General features: G+C 43.9%; 1 protein-coding gene across 1 annotated transcript in view; it reads right to left on the reverse strand.

Annotated features, from left to right (window-relative positions):
• mgat4d (MGAT4 family member D) overlaps positions 1-21,165 on the reverse strand; it is a 43,554-nt gene extending 22,389 nt beyond the window's left edge. The window contains exons 1-2 of the mRNA XM_008111872.3: positions 20,705-21,165; positions 360-521 (exon numbers count right to left, since the gene is read on the reverse strand). Of these exons, the coding sequence (XP_008110079.1) occupies positions 360-521; positions 20,705-20,798 (256 nt within the window). The 5' untranslated portion in view covers positions 20,799-21,165. The remainder of the gene's footprint in view (positions 1-359; positions 522-20,704) is intronic.
• Positions 21,166-22,090: the final 925 nt, after the last annotated feature.

The following is a 22,090-nucleotide window of genomic DNA, read 5'->3' on the forward strand; positions in this document are numbered from 1 at the left end:
ATTACTAATAATATTGCAGTATTGTGTTTTAGTACAATATAGTAATATGTTATGCCATTTTTTTTTCAAAATCAATTATCACAGGAACAGAAAGGGAGGTGAAATCTTTTGAATGGTGGCAAAACTAGAAAAACAAACATCACAGCGGTTTTAACCCTTCCCTGTGCTATCCAAAATTCATATATTTGGCCAGAGTTAAACTTAAGAACAAACATAGAGAACCTCTCTTGTTTCTAACTTGGGGACTGTCTGTACTCCAATAAAGTCAATGGATCATGCTATATTTGTGAAGGTACAAGTTTCTTTTCTGACTAACTCATGAAATAGCAATCATTAAAAAAGAAGAGTCTAGCACAAACCTGTAACGTTTACTGAACTCGCAGTTGTCACACCAATGATTTGTATGATTTCATTCAGAACATTGTACAGCTCATGTGATCTTTTTTTGTTTTCTTTTTCCGCATACATGAGTCCTTGGCGAAGTTTCAAAAGCTGCCTTTCATAAAAATCAGTTTTATGTCCTGTAATCGTAAATGTAAATTATTTCTGTCAGAGGATAAATTAATCAATGGACAAGAACTAGGGTTCAGGAGGCAAGCAGCAAAATCAAAATAGAAATATTCTTTTAAAAAAAACTGTGCCCAAGTCTTGTTGTATACAGTATATGCATGTCCTTTTGCAAATAAAATGAAGTATTCAGTTGTTGTGAGATTTCTGGGCTGTATGGCCATGTTCCAGAAGCATTCTTTCCTGACGTTTCGCCTGCATCTATGGCAGGCATTCTTGTGAGGTCTGTTGGAACTAGGCAAGTGGAGCTTATATAACTGTGGAATGTCCAAGGTAGGAGAAAGAACTCTTGTCTGTTTCAGGCAGGTTTGAATGTTTCAATTAGCCACCTTGATTAGCATTGAACAGCCTTGCAGCTTCAAGGTCTGGCTAATTACTGCCTGGGGGAATCCTTGGTTGGGAGGTGTTAGCTGGAATTCTCTGTTTTCCAAGTGGTGTTCTTTATTTACTGCCTGATTTTAGAGGGTTTTTAAAATACTGGTAGCCAGATTTTAATATTGCCCTAGATGCAGGCGAAACGTCAGGAAAGAATGCTTCGGGAACATAACCATATAGTCTGGAAAATTCACAGCAACTTAGTGATTTCGGTCATGAAAACCTTCGACAACACATCAAAACAAATTATTTTAGAGCATCTATCTATTTGCAGAAATAATAGCAGCATACATGTACCTATTTCTAGATCAATACTAATTCTTTTAAGTAAAATAAAAAACATGAGCTAGTTACATATCCTGATAAAGCTTTGTCCCCACCAGCAGGCTGACTGACTCAGAGTTAAGACTTTGTAAAATTAGACCATAGATTTACGAGTCTATTTTCCTTTATGTTTCCCTAAGGTGCCTTACAGGGAATCAGTTAAACACTGCTATTACAAAGCCTCACTGGTTTTTGAACAACAAGTACTAGTTAGCTGAATCGCATGTAGGTTTTGTCCTGAGGAAACTTCACTCATTGGCAATGAAAGCACTTCTAATTACAACACTAAATATAGCTGGATTTTTTTAAAGGTGTGCTAGATGTTGGGACCAATGCTTGTTCGTGTTAAAACAAACAAAATCAAAGCATAATGATTGATCACATATAAAACAGCCTTCCATCTAGAGTTGCTTCATAAATACTCCAAAGCACTTACTGAATCAATGCATTATTAATGTGCTGTATAAGTGTTTACTAATAGGTGCCATCCCAAGTCTGCCAATATCCCCCTCCCCTGCAGTCACCAGTCCTATCAATTTAGTTTTTTTTTTAAAGTGGTATGGTCCCACTCGGATGGTAGACTTCATTGCTTCTTTATCCCAATGACTTTATACCAGAGCTTTCCAAACATTTCATTGTGGCAACATATTTTTAGACATGCCGTCATACTGTCACACAGTAATTATTTTTTACTAGCAAACTGGAGGTTAAATGAAATTAGGGGTAATTCAGCTGCAATTTAATGAATCAATTTGTCAATTTATTTAAACCCTGGAATCAGGACTCAATAACTGATTCCAGGGGTCTACTCCTAACCAATGAGACTGAAACCACAGTATTCCCCACTTTATTTCCTCATAGAGAAGCCAGCATCTGTTAAACATATCAAAGCAGAGAGCCATCTAGTTTAGTGCTATAAGTGATCTTTTTCATTGAATAAAAACTCGTGCATCTTATAACTCAGTGGTTCACAAACTGTGATCCAAGGTCCACCAGTGGTCCCCAAGAACTAAAATATGGTCCGCGGCCTCACCATTACTACACTGTTGCAACTAGAGTGACTGGTCTCACGAAACCCTCTTATAGAGCCAAGGCAACAGGTATGTCGGGAGGGGAGAGGCTGACTACCCATGAAAGGCACGACAACAAGCCTCCTGACTGCTGCTTCTCCTCCCCCTCCCTCCCCCTGAGCGGAGCCATTCCATGTGGTGCCTGAAGTGGGGGTGCCTTGGCGTTTTCATTTTTAGGCCTGTTCCTGGGGATATTTGGTGATTCAGAAAATTGCATTGGATAGACCACATCAGCTCTAGATTATTAAATATGGTTTTCTGTGGGCGAACAGATGGCGACTACTGGATGGCATATGTTCTGTATCAGAAACTAGATATGAGGTAGTCTATTCAATGCAATTTTCTGAATCAGTACTCCAAATAACCAAACCAAATCTAAAGTTGACCAAAAACTGATTTGTAACCCTTTTGGTATTAATGTTGGAGAGTGGTCCTTGGTCAAAAAAGGTTGGGAACCACTTTTATAACCCAATGTGCATTTCCACTGGTCTACTTCGCAACTGGCCTTATTCCAAGTATTGCTTATGTGTATAAAGTTAACTTTTGGCAGGAGTAATAATTTAATTATTTTATCATAAAGCACAATAAAAAGGGCAGTGCCTTCCTATCCAGATAGAAACACAAGCATACAAAGTACACAGAAGTGGATTTTGCTTTTGTTTGACAAACTTGCAGGTGTACGCTGTGCACGAAAGCTCTAGATAAACACTATAAGCAGCAACATCATTAAAGGAAACTACTGCAGCTTTGGGAATATTTTTGTTCTGTTAACTGTCCCTGTAAACTGTCAAGACGGGAGAATATATCTATGATATATAAATAGATCTGCTGTTAAATACTGCCAGACAACAGAATATGGTTTTAAGACAGAACAATATTAATCATTCTTGGGAAAAGATAAGAGGTTGATATATGGATAATGTCTGTATGCTAATGATTGTTTGGTGGTGAAAAAGAATTCATTTCTTTTTTTTAATTGTAATTTTTATTGTTGTGAAAAGTGATATATACAGAGAAAGCGATGAAAACAATCGATGGGGAATAGTAAGGTGGGATTTGGGGGAATAGGGGTGTGAAAAGAGTAGAGAAAAGGGAGAGGAGAAAAAAAGTATGTATATGTATTTAAAAAATAATTAAAATAGAAAAGAAAAAAAGGCCAAAAAAATCCTCTTCTCCTCTTGAGAAGTTGCATTTCTGAGTTTGTTCTGTGGTCCTTGATATCTTCTGATTCCTCTTCTTGATCAGAAGAATCAAAAAGAATTCATTTCTTAAGAACGTATTCCTGACACTGCATGTAGGATATATGCCTGGGAAATTCTAGAACCATTATTAATATATTATGTTTAAAACATACTTTTGGACCCATCTACAAAGCCACAAGCCACATACATTGACACTGATCTAGAGTAGAGTACTCCAGATCAAGCACCGTGGGAGTATACACTGGTGAATGTGCATTGTATGGCCTTGAGTCACCCTGGTGTCTGGATGGAGTCCGCACAGTCCACCAAATCAGCTTGGTGTCACTGGATCAATACCATTACCTTCTTTCTCTTGTCCTCAACTTAGTGGAAACCACCACTAAGGTGAGGTGGCCATTGTTTGTCACATTCTCTGACACCTGCAGCCACTCCAACTATGAAACGACCCAACTGTTCACACCGCCACAAGTGTAAGTGAGCTCCAGATCTTCAAAGATGTTCCAGAACATTCACCAACATTTACAGGACAAATGGTCCTCATGCATCATATGGATGCCATGCCTATTATTAAATCCCATTCTGTCTCATTTGGACCAAGAAGATAGGCCTTTGATTTCGAGACCAATTTGTTAGAGGTCCAATGTATCAGTACACAAGGTTTGGTACAAAGAGCCCTTCGTGAGATTCCTCATTCCAGCCATATTTTTTAAAAGAAGGCACAATTCAAACACACTCACACCCAATAATCATGTGAGGGGTTTCTCCATTCACTATCATCTGCAGAAAAAGCTATTGTACTAAAATTAACACATGGAGTAAAATGGAAATCTACCCCATGAAAGACTATTTGGGCAACAGAGTCTTATGGTAGAAGGTGGGATTCCCCTTTCCACAGTAGACCTTCTGACTGTGCTTTATCCTCTTCCCCACTTCCCATTTGCACACATATGAAAAAATAGCTTAGTGGAGTGGGTGCAGGGATTTCAAGGCTGCCCAATCAAAACATTAAGCAAGAGAGATGTCTTACTTCCACAACAGATATAATCACTGTGGATCTGTATGGAACAAAATTCTCCAAAGTTGAGCTCACTGCCAATTGCAGAAAAACTATAGAGGCCAGGTACATATTCAACGTTCAAATTCACATTAATATTTGCCACTTGGGTCCTTTTTCACGATAAAATTATTGTGTTATTACTCCATGTTAGCTACCATGGCAATATTCTGTGGGAATCTGTGGTTTGTAGTTTGATGAGGCGCTAGAGCTCTCTAGCAGAGAATTCTAAATGCCCCTCTCTAAACTGCAAATCCCAGAATTTCATAGACTGTTGCTATGGCAGTTTAAGTGGAATCATAATGGCAGTTTAAGTGGAATCTGAAATTTTGTTTTGCTACAGAAATGTTTCAGAATATTATCTCCAATGCTATAATACACTGGTGGATGATCCATTATCTGCAGGCCTTTAATAAAAAATAAAATGTTCGTATCCATCTAAAAAAAAGCCACACAATTAATACTTCTCTTACTAAACTTCTTGTAATGAAACAGCATTAAAAGAATGCCTTCTTATATAATTAGTTCTTTAACATGCCATTTCGTTTTGTTTTGTTGCCTCACAAATATCCTACTCAGTTTCACCTAAGGCTCTTAAATGTTAACTCAAAGCTATGTTTTGAGAGATCTGTTTTCATGAAAAGAAGAGCAGTAATAAAGCATCCACTGTGGTTTGTGAATGTCTCATATAACACTTCTCAATTATTATAGACTTATCTGGAAGACTGACGGATTAGATTGTACACTATCCTATAGCCATTATGTGGTGTACACAATGTACACAATGACTATGCTGCCTAAGAGATTCTGGAAGCTGTATTCTCAAAAAGCTATGGTAACTTCTTTCAACCTTTGGTAACAACATCCCGGTCCTGACATGTGAAGAAGCTAAGATATTACTGCTCTGGTTCTTCCTTTGGTTAAATTAATTTATTTTCAATTTTACATAGTGTTTTCATAAGATAGGTTTTCAGGATAGTCACAAAACAAAAACAGTATGAAGAATGATATAAAACCATATACCGTATCTCTCTCTCTCTCTCTCTCTCTCTCTCTCTCTCTCTCTCTCTCTCTCTCTCTCTTTATATATATATATATATATATATATATATATATATATATATATATAAAACCCTTAGTAACAATTTGGTTTCTGAAACAGCGCATTGTTATAAATACTTGTCCTAACATAGGCCTGCAAACATCTGGGGGCGGGGATAAATTTGCAAACGGGTAAATATGCTTCAGTCCCGTTTGCAAATACTTATTGGTGTGTCCTGCAAAATGCTGAGCAAACAAATGGGGATTACATTTTCTAATAAGTTAGAAAGGCAAATCAGAACAAATAAAACAAGCAAAAGAATGAACAAAAAAGTGCTTTGTTGTTCTTTCTCATATTTGTTTAAAATGCCTATGTCAGCTTGACTTAAGATGTTACACCTGAACAGAAACTTTGCTTAGGGCACAAGAAGTAATCGTTTTGCACGCTTAGGAGGCACTATTTCCTCCTCTCCCATTTTATTTATTTATGTATATGTATATGCTTCCTTTCTTCTGGAGTGGGGCCCAAGGCAGCTCCTCTCTATACTGTCACTGATTGCTGCTCTCCTGCTTTTTAATTGAGCCCGTTGTATCTACTTGTGAAGCAAGGATAGAGGCAAGATAGCCTCCACTGCTCTCAGATTTTTAATCTAATCTACCCAAGGAGCCCCCGGTGGTGCGCTATGCAGTCATGCTGGCCACATGACCCTGGAGGTGTCTACAGACAACGCCGGCTCTTTGGCTTAGAAATGGAGATAAGCAATAACCCCCAGAGTCGGATATGACTAGACTTAATGTCAGGGGAAAACCTTTACCTAATCAACCCACCAATTCACTCCTGCCTGTTGTCAATGGATTGGGTACTTTGTTTCTCCATCTCTCATCATAATGGAACTTGTGGTATATGTTGAGGGTGCACCCAGACAGCAGGCCTGTTTGTAAACCTAGGTTTTCAATTCCTTCTGAAATATTGAAAGTGTGGAGGCTTGCTGTAGCCTGAACAAATATTGAAAATCTCAAGGGGAAATTGCTGAGATCTCCTTTGAAAAGCCCATTGGGTCTACACTATGGTGATCTAAACCATCTCACTCCTGATCTGGTGTTCACCACTTCGGATTGTCCCCAGGATATGGTCAGTGTAGAACTGCATTTAAAAATATGCATAATTGCAGCCCTAGATTAAGAAGGGTAACAAGAGTGTAGGGATGTATGGACAGGAAAACTCTAACCCTCTGTTGGATGGGGTCACACTGTCCTTCAAGGTGCAGGTTCGCAGCTTGGGAGTCCTTCTGGACTCATCGCTGAGCTTGAACCTCAGGTTTTGGTGGTGGCCAGTTGCGCCCGTACCTTGGGAAGTCAGATTCGGCCACAGTAGTCCATGCTCTCGTTACATCTAGGATAGACTACTGCAACATGCTTTACGTGGGGTTGCCTTTGAAGACTGTTCGGAAGCTTCAAATAGTCCAACGAGAGGCAGCCAGTTTAATAACTGGGGAGGCGTACAGGGAACACACAATTCCCATGTTGCATCAGCTCCATTGGCTGCCAGTTAGCTACCGAGCACAATTCAAAGTGCTGGCTTTGACCTATAAAGCCCTAAACGGCACTAGTCCAGTCTACCTGTCTGAACGCATCTCCCTCTATGAACCACCATGGAGATTAAGATCTTCTGGGGAGGACCTACTCTCGATCCTGCCACCGTCATAGGCACGATTGGCGGAGATGAGACAGAGCCTTCTCAGTTATTGCCCCTCGGCTATGGAACTCCCTCCCTGGTGAGATTAGATCAGCCCCCTCCCTCCTGTCCTTTAGAAAGATGGTAAAGACCTGGCTGTGGGACCAAGCCTTTGGGGCAATGTAATGAGGCAATAAAAGGAAACCTACTCCACTGACCGGAGCCAGCATGGTGCCCTGAGTTGGTTTAAACAGCTGATGTTAAGGTAGTTATAACTGATTTTAATGTTTAAAGTTTTTAATGTTTTAATGTTTGTGTATATTTATAATAATTTTATGTCCCAGCATGGAATGCATGCCATATATATGCTGTGCTCATCCCTGAGTCCCCTTATGTCACGACCCAGGCGGCAGAGGCACCAATAACCATACACAGAGGCCAGGATCTAACTAATATCTTTATTGAAGGAATATATAAAGTTAATAAAAACAAGTGTGGAAAATAGTCCAGAATTAGACCCTTCAGGAAAGGTCAGAATTAGTCCAAAAAAGCAATGTCCAATGAGAAATATTAAGGTCCAAAGTTGTAATCCAATAACCGAAACACTCACTTTGCCAAGCAAAGTGAGGGGAGATGACAAGGTCCTTTAGTCCATAAAACTTGAGCGTGGCTAGGAAATAACTTGATACTTGAAACAAGGCTTGAACGTGGAACAAGGTAACTAAGAACAAGAACAAGGTCCGTGGAATAACTTGGTAAAATCCGTGAAACAAGGCAAGGATTAGTCCTGGGAAACAAGGCAAAGTCCGTAGGTAAACAAGGCTGGGAAGCAAGGCGAAGGCTGGATAGCAAGGCAAGGCTTGAGCTGAAGCGAGGCTTGAATCGGAGCGCGCTGTCCAGACACAACTCGCTCCGTAGGCTGACGAATTGACTCCGCGAAGTTGCTACGCGGGCAAAACACCTATATAGAGTCCAACTTTCTCACCAGAGCGGTTCTCTGGGAATCAGAAACGAAAGCTAAACTCTGAGACCAGATGTTAAACTCCTTAAAGATTCTCACGAGAACCAATGTTAATTGGCAACATTCTTAGCTGCTATCCTCGCACTCCTGCGCGAAGCTGAATCCAAACTTCTCTGTTGTTTACAAAACTCCCGGCGCAAGAACACGGGAGAAGTAGGCTCTGGGGTTGTTTGACATACTTCTGGGGCACAACTTTCTTGCAGGTGCAAAGTTTCCAGATCTGCCTGGGAAAGATCTGGCTGAGAGGAATCCAGTTCAGACTGGGAAGGTAAAAAACCCAAGTTTTCATCTTCATCAGGAATTACAATGTCCTGAGCAGGACTACAAGGCCCATGGTTCATCACACTATCCCCCTCCTCAGGGCCCCTCCCAAACTGGGGTCCTCTCCCCGAGGCGCGAGGTCGCGGTTTGGTGGGATAGGTCAGATGGAAGCGACGGGTTAGATCAGGAGCATGGACTGTGGAGGCGTCTTCCCAAGAGCGTTCCTCAGGCCCAAAACCCACCCAGTCAATGAGATATTGTAGGCGGCGGCGATGAAAGCGAGAATCCAAAATGTCCTCAACCTCGAACTCCTCCTCCCCATTCATCAAAACAGGAGGGGGGGCCGGTTGGTCTGTATCAGGACGCACACCATCCGCCGGAAGGAGCAGGGAACGGTGAAACACTGGGTGAATGCGCATTGAACGCGGAAGTTGGAGTTTGAAAGTCACGGGGTTTAATTGCGCCACCACTGGATAGGGGCCAATGAAACGGGCATCTAACTTCCGGCATGGGCGGTGGGAGGGCAGAAAGCGAGTGGACAGAAAAACCCGATCTCCTACCTTGATTTCGGGGCCCGGCTGGCGGTGTTTGTCGGCGTGGCGTTTATAGTCCTCCTTGGCTTGGTCCAGTTGCTGGAGCAAAAGTTGTTGCACCGCTGTGAGTTCCTGCAGCCAATCCTCTGCTGCGGGAACTTCTGAAGTTTCAATGACAGGGGGAAAGAAACGTGGATGGAAACCGTAGTTTGCAAAGAACGGCGTTTCTTTTGTAGAAGCTTGAACTCCATTATTGTAGGCAAACTCAGACAGTGGTAACAGAGAAGCCCAATTGTCCTGTTGGTAGTTTACATAACAGCGAAGATACTGCTCCAAAGTGGCATTAGTGCGCTCCGTTTGCCCATCTGTTTGGGGATGATGAGCTGAAGATAAGCGAGAGTCTATGCCCAGTAGTTTTTGTAGTGCCTTCCAAAAACGAGAGGTGAATTGAGATCCACGGTCTGTGACTAAACTCTTGGGCAATCCATGTAGTCTGAAAACATGCTGAAGAAATAGATCCGCAGTTTCTTTGGCCGTGGGGAGGCCTTCGCAGGGAATGAAATGGGCTAACTTGGTGAATAGGTCCACCACCACTAAGATCGTGGTGAATCCACAGGAAGGTGGTAGGTCAGTGATGAAATCCGCGGAAATTATTTCCCATGGGCGAGATGGGGTAGGAAGGGGGTGTAAAAGCCCTGAGGGCTTCTCCCTTCGTATCTTGGAGCGCTGGCATACTGGGCAGGTGTTGACATATTTTTCCACATCCTTGCGGATCTTGGGCCACCAAAAATCTCTTAGGATCAAATGCATGGTTTTAAATAGTCCGAAGTGTCCTGCTGGTTTGCAGTCATGACACAGACGAAGCGCTTTTTCCCTGCCCGGTCCGGGTGGGATATAAACATGATTTCTATAGCAGAGCAGCCCATCTTTAAGCGAAAAGGGAAAATGCAGACCTTGGCGAAGTTGGTCCTGCGCCCAGGCATCTGCTTGCTGACTAGCCCTGATTTCTTGAGCACAGATGGGTCCTGGAGTAGGGGAAGTTGAACCAATGGGACTGGATTTGGTGTTCCCCACTGTGAGCGTGGCAAAGTTCTCAGGTTGTAGCAGTTGGGATTCAAAGGTCTCCTTGCGTCCTGCAGCGTATTCCGGTTTACGTGACAGGGCGTCTGCTTGCTTGGTTTGAGCTGGGGTCACGTAATGGATCTGGAAGTTGAAACGTTCAAAGAATAAAGCCCAACGTTGCTGCCTCTGATTTAGTTTGCGGGCAGTTCTTAGATGTTCTAGATTACGATGATCAGTGTGGACTTCAATGGGGAATTTGGCCCCTTCTAGCCAATGTCTCCAAGTTTCAAAGGCTGCCTTTATGGCCAGTAGTTCTTTTTCCCAAATGGTGTAATTCCTCTCTGGTGTGGTTAGTTGACGAGAATAAAAGGCACAGGGATGGAGGTGTTCTCCCACCGGTTGTAAGAGTACAGCCCCAATTGCCACATCAGAGGCGTCCGCTTGCACCACAAAAGGGGTTCCAGGATTTGGGTGCTGTAGAATTGGCTGGGAGGTGAATAGTTTCTTCAGTTGCTGGAACCCTTTCTCTGCTTGATCAGTCCAGCGGAAAGGCTGCTTTCCACGGATGCAGCTAGTGATGGGGTCGGACCAGCGGGCAAAATCTGGAATGAACTTGCGGTAGTAGTTCGCGAACCCCAAGAAACGCTGCACCTCTTTCTTGTTAGTTGGCGCCCGCCATTCCAATACTGCTGAAACTTTGGCTGGATCCATGGAAAGCCCTAGAGGCGAGATGCGGTAGCCAAGGAAATCTACCTCTTGTAGATCAAAAGCGCATTTTTCTAGCTTGGCATAAAGTCCATGATCCCGCAATCGTTGCAACACCATTTTGACGTGGTTCTCATGTTCTGATTGTGATCTGGAAAACACCAAAAAATCGTCCAGGTAGATTATCAAGAATCTGTCTAGATAGTCCTGAAAAATATCGTTGACAAAATGCTGGAACGTTGCGGGAGCTCCGCATAAACCGAAATTCATAACTCGGGACTCGAATAATCCGAATTTAGTCTGGAAGGCGGTCTTCCACTCGTCCCCTTCTCTGATGCGAACTAGATTATAAGCCCCCCGAAGATCCAGCTTGGTGTAGACCTTGGCTCCTCGAAGTCGGTCCAGTAGATCCGAGATTAAGGGCAGGGGATAGCTGTTCCGCTTGGTGATATTGTTCAATGCTCTGTAGTCCACCACCAAGCGTAATTCCCCTGACTTCTTCTTCACAAACATCACTGGGGAGGCGGCTGGGGATTGAGAGGGTCTGATGAACCCCTTGCGAAGGTTTGTCTCTAAGAATTCCCTGAGAGCTTCTTGCTCTGGTTCAGTCAGGGAGTAGAGATGCCCTCGCGGGATCGGGGCCCCCTCCACCAAGTCAATGGCACAGTCATAAGGTCTATGTGGGGGTAATTTTTCGGCTTCTTTCTCATTGAATACATCCCAATATTCGGAGTACTTCTTTGGCAAGGTGATGATGGGCTCGGAGTCTGTGGCATGGCATACCTTGGCTACGAGGCAATGGTTTTGGCAGTACGGTGAAGCAAACTGCAGTTCTCTGTTGGACCAGGAGATGTTAGGGTCGTGGAGTGTCAGCCATGGAATTCCCAAAATCACAGGGAAATGGGGAACCTCGGTAACAAAGAAGGAAATCTCTTCCATATGTTCCCTTATCCACATCCTGGTGGGTTCCGACCACTGGCTTACGGGGCCCGTCTTGAGGGGACGGCCGTCTATGGCTTGCACCACACGGGCATTCTTGAAATCATGATATTGTAATCCCAGAGAGTCGGCATACTCTCTATCGATGAAATTGTTGGTAGCTCCAGAGTCTATCATGGCGTGGATCATGACGGGTCCCCTTTTTGCTGACCATAATGTGACCACGAGAAGGAACAGGACCCCAGTTGGCGGCTCTTGGATGGATTTTTTGACCGGGTTGGCGAGCCTCTCTACACCCGGTCGTTGGCTTCCCCCGCCGGCTGTGTGCCAGTCGGCTCAGACGCCTTCGACTCCGTGGAGGACGCCGCCGCAAGACGGGCGGCAGGCTTCCCTTTGGCTGGGCACTCTCTGGCGAAGTGGCCCCCGTTCCCGCAGTACCAGCAGAGGTTCAAGCGTTGACGACGGGCCTTCTCGGCGGCATCTAGTCTGGGACGCACATTGCCCAACTGCATCGGCACCTCCTCGCCTCCTCTGGGGTATGGGGTTGGCGGCGGGGGTCTCCACACCGGACGTGGCTGAACACTGGCGGGAGCGGGGGGTTTTGCCCCGGCTCTACCGCCCTGGCCTCGAACCCATTGTTTCCTGTTGGCAATCATGACTTCAGCCCGTAAACATTGATCAATGAGTGCCTCGAGGGTCTGGGGAGGATCCACCTTGGAGATTTCTTCCAGCATTTCAATGTTGAGACCCTCCCGAAATTGTCCTCTGAGGGCTACATCGTTCCAGCCGGTGTTGTGGGCCAGCACGCGGAACTCGGCTATGTACTGAGACATGGGCCTGTCTCCTTGAAGGAGGCGCCGGAGTTTGTGACCGGCTGCCTCCAAATTGTCCTCGATTCCCCAGGTCTCCTTAAGGTGATCCAAGAAGCGTTGTGCTGAATTTAGGTGGGGGGAGGCTTGATCAAACAGGGCCGTCGCCCAGCTAGCCGCTGGTCCATCTAGAAGACTGTAGACCCACGCCACCTTGATGTCTTCTTGGGGAAACTCGGCATCACGGGCCTCTAGATAAGCTTGACATTGGCGGCGGAAAACATGAACCTTAGCAGCTTCTCCAGAAAACTTGGTAGGCAACGCCATGGCCGGGAGGCGAACTCCGCGCTCCCTCAACCCTTTTATTTCTCCATCCTGCGCGTTGAGTCTGTCACGGATGCGGTCCACTTCGTCCTTGCTGATGGTGTAGCTGAGCGGCTGTCCAGCCGGCGCGGCTCCGGTAGACATCCTGGCCTCGGTTAGTTGGTGCTTATGGGTGGCGGAGTCAAACTGTCACGACCCAGGCGGCAGAGGCACCAATAACCATACACAGAGGCCAGGATCTAACTAATATCTTTATTGAAGGAATATATAAAGTTAATAAAAACAAGTGTGGAAAATAGTCCAGAATTAGACCCTTCAGGAAAGGTCAGAATTAGTCCAAAAAAGCAATGTCCAATGAGAAATATTAAGGTCCAAAGTTGTAATCCAATAACCGAAACACTCACTTTGCCAAGCAAAGTGAGGGGAGATGACAAGGTCCTTTAGTCCATAAAACTTGAGCGTGGCTAGGAAATAACTTGATACTTGAAACAAGGCTTGAACGTGGAACAAGGTAACTAAGAACAAGAACAAGGTCCGTGGAATAACTTGGTAAAATCCGTGAAACAAGGCAAGGATTAGTCCTGGGAAACAAGGCAAAGTCCGTAGGTAAACAAGGCTGGGAAGCAAGGCGAAGGCTGGATAGCAAGGCAAGGCTTGAGCTGAAGCGAGGCTTGAATCGGAGCGCGCTGTCCAGACACAACTCGCTCCGTAGGCTGACGAATTGACTCCGCGAAGTTGCTACGCGGGCAAAACACCTATATAGAGTCCAACTTTCTCACCAGAGCGGTTCTCTGGGAATCAGAAACGAAAGCTAAACTCTGAGACCAGATGTTAAACTCCTTAAAGATTCTCACGAGAACCAATGTTAATTGGCAACATTCTTAGCTGCTATCCTCGCACTCCTGCGCGAAGCTGAATCCAAACTTCTCTGTTGTTTACAAAACTCCCGGCGCAAGAACACGGGAGAAGTAGGCTCTGGGGTTGTTTGACATACTTCTGGGGCACAACTTTCTTGCAGGTGCAAAGTTTCCAGATCTGCCTGGGAAAGATCTGGCTGAGAGGAATCCAGTTCAGACTGGGAAGGTAAAAAACCCAAGTTTTCATCTTCATCAGGAATTACAATGTCCTGAGCAGGACTACAAGGCCCATGGTTCATCACACCTTAGGGGTGAGAAGGGCAGAATATAAATGTTTTTAAATAAATAAAATAAATAAATTTCCATTAGTTTAAAAGATAAATTGACAACCTTTTGGACTCAAGGCCAGAAGTATTAGGTAAAGGATTGTGGGTTCCATGCATACACATGAGCACACCCATCTACCCACCCTTTTCTCCCTTCCAAGCCATTCATGTCAGCATGAGCAGAGAGGGAAGTTAATCCACCCATTGAGATCACAGTGGGAAGGTTCATTTCTACTTACTCACACCCACACCCACCAGAAATCCTAGAATTGTTTGAGAGATTTTGTAAACAGTGGTTCAAAAATTAACTTTCTAACTTCTAACTTCCCCAATCAAGATCACTGTCACAGTGCTGTCAAGAGCTGCATGGAAAATTGGTTAGGGTTCCATCTGGTCAGACAGTGCAGATGAGGACAAAAAGTAGTTTGTGTAATGCTTTGACCACACATATTCTAACATCATTACAATCACATAGTATAGCAAAACAGGATCAAATAGTTTGGATTTAAACCAACAAATTGGTCTAAAAGATTATTGCTGTTTCTTTCTAGTAGTGTATTCCACCCTCCACCCCATAACACTCCAAAGGGCAAGTGTTGGGTGGAACATGCTGACTGCAGTAAATTGGAAGGGAAATGTTCTACCCACAAATCATTAACTCAGTGACAAGCAACTTCTGGCTCTCCAGGTGTTACTCCCATCATCCCTCATTATTGGCTATCATGATTAGGACTAACTGGGATTGCTGTACTGACCAATATGATTTGGATGTCTTCAATTTTCTCATTCTTATATTAGATTAATTAAGACATCTAAGTTCATTCTGGGACGATTCCAGTCTCCCACACAGCCCCTCCTCACTGTATGCCATTTGGTTCTGGAGGGTATATGTTAAGAGAAGTTCTTCAGGTAATGCAAGAATTCAAGTAGGTTCAGAATTTTGGAAAAATATAACCCTTTGGGGGAAAAAGGCAATCATAACCTTATTGAAAAGGAAAAATGATGTCTTATCCATTTGGCAATTGTGAATCTCCATGAACATGCAGATGCCACCTTTTGAAAACCACTAGTCAAGAAAAGGCATGACCTTGTTAGAAGTCAATCCTCTAAACAAGTGATGTTCATAAGCATTCATGTAATGGCACAAAGGAACTCAGCTGTTAAACTGAAGAACCATGTCTTTGAATGGCCAAGAAAATGTGTCCAAATAACATATATTATTAAAGTTCACCGTACAAAGCTCAATTTGGCCATACCAGACAAAATGAAAAGGAGCAACAGCTCTAACACAAAAGTAAAATACTTGTTACTCTATCTTTTGTTTTAGATAGAAATTCATTGTTGCTGAGTATAACAACTCCTGAAGAAGGGGATTTTCTCCCTGAAACAGGGTACAAAAATACCCAGGACCCCTGTAGACTTGGGACTTTATTTGGACTTTACTTTCGAAGACTTTTTTAAGAGCGGTTCTCCATCATTATTTTCTTCATTCCAGTATACAGCAACACGACCAACCATCTGTTTAAATTGTTTGGAAGATATTTTCATTGACTATGTATCCCTGAAGCTTATATACATTGGAACCAATACCAGACTTGAATAACTTTTGTGTTAGAGCTGTTGCTCCTTTTCATTTTGTCTGGTACGGCCGAATTGAGCTTTGTACGGGGAACTTTAATAATATATGTTATTTGGACACATTTTCTTTGTACATAGACTATCGTATGTTTGTATAGATACTTTACAAGTATTCTGGGATTTTGTTTAGTATTTTGAATGGCCAAGAAACAAAGACATGCCACTACAAAAATATATTTGGTTAGCAGAGTTTTAAAGTTGTTTCTTTGAAGTTGAAGTTGCAGTTGTGCAAAACATATACACTTCCTTGAAACCTCTTAATTTAAAATTTGCACTTAGATATATATATATTTTTAAAAAGTCTTAGAAAAATAACATATCTTGTTTACTCACAATCATCTTGTATTAATTCACCATACAGGCACATTTCTTATTAAAGTTCAATTATAGATAGGATATGATTTCTCTGTGTTGAGTACATAGGGTATCATACATAATCAATAGTCCATAGTCCAAAGTATAATTGTGCTCACTGAAGTCCCAAACTATATTTTTTCCACGGAAGTTCAAAAGCATATACATGTATCCACCTCTGAGGTCTCAAGCAGACTGATAGCATTAAAGTCCATAAGTAACTTGTTCCATTGAAGTCCAAACACATACTTTTCTACTGAAATCCATTGCAACAACACTGTCAAAGTGTCCCATGAAGTTAAAGAGGAAATACCCTTTAATACACCAGATCCTGGAAGCTGAACAGGGTCTGGATTGGATAGAAGAACGCCTACAAATACCAGGTGCTGTGAGATATATTTTAGAGGAAGGAACTGGCAAACCCACCTCAGAGTATTCTTTGTCTATGAAATCTGTTGGGCCACTATAAGTCAACAGGTGACTTGAAGGCACACACACATCATAAGCTTGCATGGTGCAAAGCCAGTATTGTGTTGTGGTTTGAATCCCAGAGAACAGAGTGTGAATCCCCACTCAGTTCTGGAGCAGCTTTCAAGTCAAATGACGATTATGGTCCTGTCTACGCTGCCACATAATGAAATGTGAAATAGCAATATATGGTTTGTGTAGACCAGTCCTGTACAACCTTTGGGCCTTCAACTCCCATCTGTTGGGGGTACTTTGATTGTGGTTTTACCGCATGGCAGAAGTGGGTTGGACTGGATGGCTCCTGGGATTGCTCCTATTACAGTAGAGTCTCACTTATCCAAGCTAAATGGGCCGGCAGAACCTTGGATAAACGGCCCTACATTTATCAGCATCTATCAATCTTTATGGAGGCAGTTCACTGAGAGGCTACTGTATTAGTATTGGCGGTTTAATCTGTGTTCTGTGTTTGCTTAAATATGTGTAATTTTATCGCCCTTTGTTTTATCTATGCATTTGAACTGTGTTGAACTCTGCCTGGAGCTATGAGGAGAGGCTGGTAACAAAACATAATATTGTTATAATTAGTATTAGTAATATACTATGTAACAAAATTTGAAAAAAAAATATTTCTGGTTTGAAAGTGTTATTTCCTGTTTAATTGTGCGGCGTTTACTTTGAAAGTAGTTGTTACACTTCAGAAACTTTGTTTTTGTGGCTGCCACAAACGATACTGAATTGTGTTATCAAAGGCTTTCATGGCCGGAATCACTGAGTTGCTGTGAGTATTCCGGGCTGTATGGAAACATACAGAAACATTTTCTCCTGACATTTCACCCACATCTATGGCAGGCATCCTCTGAGGTTGTGAGGTCTTTTGGAAACTAGAGAAGTTGGTTTATATATGTGTGGAAGGTCCAGGGTGGGAGAAAGAACTCTCGTCTGTTTGAGGCAGGTGTGAATGTTGCAATTAATCACTTTGATTAGCATTGAAAAGCCTTGCAGCTTCAAAGCCTGACTGATTCCTGCCTGGGGGAATCCTTTGTTGGGAGGATTAGCTGGCCCTGAATGTTTTGTGTCTGGAATTCCCGTTTTCAGAGTGTTTTCTTTACTATCCTGATTTTCTTTTCTTTACTGTACTGGGAATCCCAACAAAGGATTCTCCCAGGCAAGAAGCAGCCAGGCTTTGAAATGGCAAGGCTATTCAATGCTATTCAAGGTAGCCAATTGTTACATTCACACTTGTCTCAAACAGACAAGAGTTCTTTCTCCCACCCTGGACATTCTACCAACTTGCCTGGTTTCCAATATACCTCACAACCTCTGAGGATGCCTGGTTTAGATGTGGGCAAAACGTCAGGAGAGAATGCTTCTGGAATATGGCCATACAGCCTGGAAAACTCACAGCAACCCAGTAATTCTGGCCATGAAAGCCTTCGACAACATATGACATTATTATTAGTAGTAGTATTAATATTACACTATGTAACAAAATTGGAAAAAAATCTGTCCCTGGTTTGAAAGTGTCATTTCCTGTTTAATTGTGCGGTTTTTACTTTGAAAGTACTTCTTCTACTCTAAAGACATCATTTCTGTGGCTGCCACAAACGATATTGAACTGATTGCGATTGAATGAGATCTTTGACTAAAAAGCTGGAGCAAGATGTGATGCAGGATGCCCCGCGAAGACAACATTTTTACATACAGTAGAGTCTCACTTATCCAACACTCGCTTATCCAACGTTCTGGATTATCCAACGCATTTTTGTAGTCAATGTTTTCAATACACCGTGATATTTTGGTGCTAAATTCGTAAATACAGTAATTACAACATAACATTACTGCATATTGAACTACTTTTTCTATCAAATTTGTTGTATAACATGATGTTTTGGTGCTTAATTTTTAAAATAATAACCTAATTTGATGTTTAATAGGCTTTCCCTTAATGCCTCCTTATTATCCAACATATTCGCTTATCCAACATTCTGCTGGCCCGTTTATGTTGGATAAATGAGACTCTACTGTACGTCACAACCTCTGAGGATGCCAGCCATAGATGTGAGGAAAACATCAGGAGAGAATGCTTTTGGAAGATGGCCAGGCCGCCCGGAAAACTCACAGAAACCCAAAGTTTTTAAAGTTTAATAATCCTGCCCCAATGTTTTTATGATGGAACTTATTAGAAGATGACATTTAATATCCCGGGGACAAAAACCGTGTTACATAGTGTCATTATTAGTATTGGTAGTACAGTAGAGTCTCACTTATCCAAGCCTTGCTTATCCAAGTTTCTGGATTATCCAAGCCATTTTTGTAGTCAATGTTTTCAATATATTGTTTTATTTCGGTGCTAAATTCGTAAATACAGTAATTACAACGTAACATTACTGCGTATTGAACTACTTTTTCTGTCAAATTTGTTGTATAACATGATGTTTTGGTGCTTAATTTGTAAAATAATAACATAACCTAATTTGATGTTTAATAAGCTTTTCCTTAATCCCTCCTTATTGTCCAAGATATTCGCTTATCCAAGCTTCTGCCAGCCCGTTTAGCTTGGATAAGTGAGACTCTACTGTAATAGTAATAGTGAGTCCCTTTCCCCACAACCCTTTCATGGGTCCTTCCACACAGCCATACAACCCTGAATATCAAGGCAGGACAACCCAGAATATCTGCAATGAACTGGGTTATCTGTGTCCACACTGCCATATATTCGACTTCAAAGCAGAACATGTGGAAGGGGCCCCAGATTCCTCCCTACCTCCATACTTTTCCGCCCCTTCTATAGTCCTTTCCCAGCTCAGGACTTTGCCCTCACAACCCACAATATCTGCTCTGATTCTGAACTGGGTTATCTGCGTCCACACTGCCATATATTCCACTTCAAAGCAGAACATGTGGGATGTTATTCAGCTGTGTGGATGGGGCCCCAGATTCCTTCCCACCTCCATACTTTCCCGCCTCTTCTATAGAGTCCTTTCCCAGCTCAGGACTTTGCCCTCACAACCCACAATATCTGCTCTGATTCTGAACAGAGTTATCTGCGTCCACACTGCCGTATATTCCACTTCAAAGCAGAACATGTGGGATTTTATTCAGGTGTGGATGGGGCCCCAGATTCCTTCCCACCTCCATACTTTCCCGCCTCTTCTATAGAGTCCTTTCCCAGCTCAGGACTTTTGCCCTCACAACCCACAATATCTGCTCTGATTCTGAACAGAGTTATCTGCGTCCACACTGCCGTATATTCCACTTCAAAGCAGAACATGTGGGATTTTATTCAGGTGTGGAAGGGGCCCCAGATTCCTCCCCACCTCCATACTTTTCCGCCTCTTCTATAGACACTTTTCCCAGCTCAGGACTTTGCCCTCACAACCCACAATATCTGCTCTGATTCTGAACTGAGTTATCTGCGTCCACACTGCCATATATTCCACTTCAAAGCAGAACATGTGGGATGTTATTCAGCTGTGTGGACGGGGCCCCAGATTCCTTCCCACCTCCATACTTTCCCGCCTCTTCTATAGAGTCCTTTCCCAGCTCAGGACTTTGCCCTCACAACCCACAATATCTGCTCTGATTCTGAACAGAGTTATCTGCGTCCACACTGCCATATATTCCACTTCAAAGCAGAACATGTGGGATGCTATTCAGCTGTGTGGACGGGGCCCCAGATTCCTTCCCACCTCCATACTTTTCCGCCTCTTCTATAGAGTCCTTTCCCAGCTCAGGACTTCACCCTCTGCTCTCCCAAGAGGGAAGGAAGGGCTGCGGGGGTTTCCTTAAGCACAAGCGGGGCCACCAGAGCCGGCTAAAAACAGCGCCCGGCTCTCGCTCGGCGTCGGAAAGGAGCCTTCGGAGAGGAGAGCTCCCGAGTGCGCCAGGGCAGAGGCGGCGGTTGGCACGGCGGGAGCGCCCCGAGGTCTCTCTCCACCCGCCTGGCCTTCGGAGAGGCTTCGGCTGGCGGCGGGGCGCCTAGGCTGCCTTCGCGACCCCTCGGCCCGCTTTCCCCGCCCGTCTCCCCGCTGGGAGGGAGTTGGGAGACTTTGGCGGCGGGACGCCCCTTCTCTGCCCGCGCCGCCCCTCCGCCCCTCACCTTCGCTCCGGCTCCAGTGGGCGTACAAGGCGAAGAAAGAGGCAGCGCCAAAGCAGGCCAGGGTGGTAAGGGCGCAGCTCGGCCGGAGCCTCATCTCCCAGGGCTCCCGAGCGCCTCCGGGCTCCGAATCCCGCCGCCTCGGGGCTTCTCTCCGGAGCAACAGCCACTCCCCTCCGCGCCGCGCCTCTCCAGAGCCAACTCCCCGCTTGCCGGAGCCTTCGAGGGCTCTCCCTCGGGCTTTCCCTCGGGCTCTCCCAAGTCGACCCTCTTGCGCCCTTGCTTCCCTCGGAGGACGCGTGTCTCCTTCCTGAATAAGCACCTCTGTGTGACGTCCGGGGAGGGATGAGATGGGGTGGGAAACGACCTCTCCCAACACGCTTTCAACTCAACATGTGCCTTACAGCAGTGCCCACCAATTCTAGGGATGGAGATAAGTGGTTAATGGATAAGGGGCTAAGGGATAATGTGGCAACACAACTGGAAAAAGCCCATGCGATTCTAGGCTGCATCCATAGGCAGGGCTATATAGCCGGGTGTGTGTGTGTTTGTGTAAGGGTTCTAACTCCTCCCCCAAAGGGTTCTCCACTCCCTCCCCGAAACCTGGTTTACTCATGAATTTTAACTGGTTAACCAATGTATAAGTACAGTAGAGTCTCACTTATCCAACATTCGCTTATCCAACGTTCTGTTTTATCCAACGCAGTCTGCCTTTTAGTAGTCAATGATTTTGTAGTCAGTGTTTTCAATACATTGTGATATTTTGGTGCTAAATCCGTAAATACAGCAATTACTACATAGCATTACTGTGTATTGAACTACTTTTTCTGTCAAATTTGTTGTAAAACATGTTTTGGTGCTTAATTTGTAAAATCATAACTTAGGTTAAAAGGTAAAGGTTTCCCCTGACGTTAAGTCCAGTCGTGTCCCACTCTGGGGGTTGGTGCTCATCTCCATTTCTAAGCCGAAGAGCCGGCGTTGTCTGTAGACACCTCCAAGATCAAGTGGCCGGCATGACTGCATGGAGCACTGTTACCTTCCCGCCGGAGCAGTACCTATTGATCTACTCTCATTGGCATGTTTTCAAACTGCTAGGTTGGCAGGAGCTGAAACTAACAGCAGCTGCTCACTTAGGTTAGTAAAGGTTTAATAGGCTTTTCCTTAATCCCTTTTTATTATCCAACATATTCGCTTATCCAACGTTCTGCCAGCCCATTTATGTTGGATAAGTGAGACTCTACTGTACTGTAAACCAGGTTTTTTTTTTTAAACCTGACACATTTCAGGGGTTTTTTGAACTTTTAACACCCTTCTCTGGCTACGGCCCTGTCCATAGGAGTAGAGTATCTACATCAAACTTCGACCCTCCAGGTGTTTTGGACTTCAGCT

Source organism: Anolis carolinensis, chromosome 5 (assembly GCF_035594765.1).
Source record: "Anolis carolinensis isolate JA03-04 chromosome 5, rAnoCar3.1.pri, whole genome shotgun sequence".
In the NCBI taxonomy this organism is placed as follows: Eukaryota; Metazoa; Chordata; class Lepidosauria; order Squamata; family Dactyloidae; genus Anolis; species Anolis carolinensis.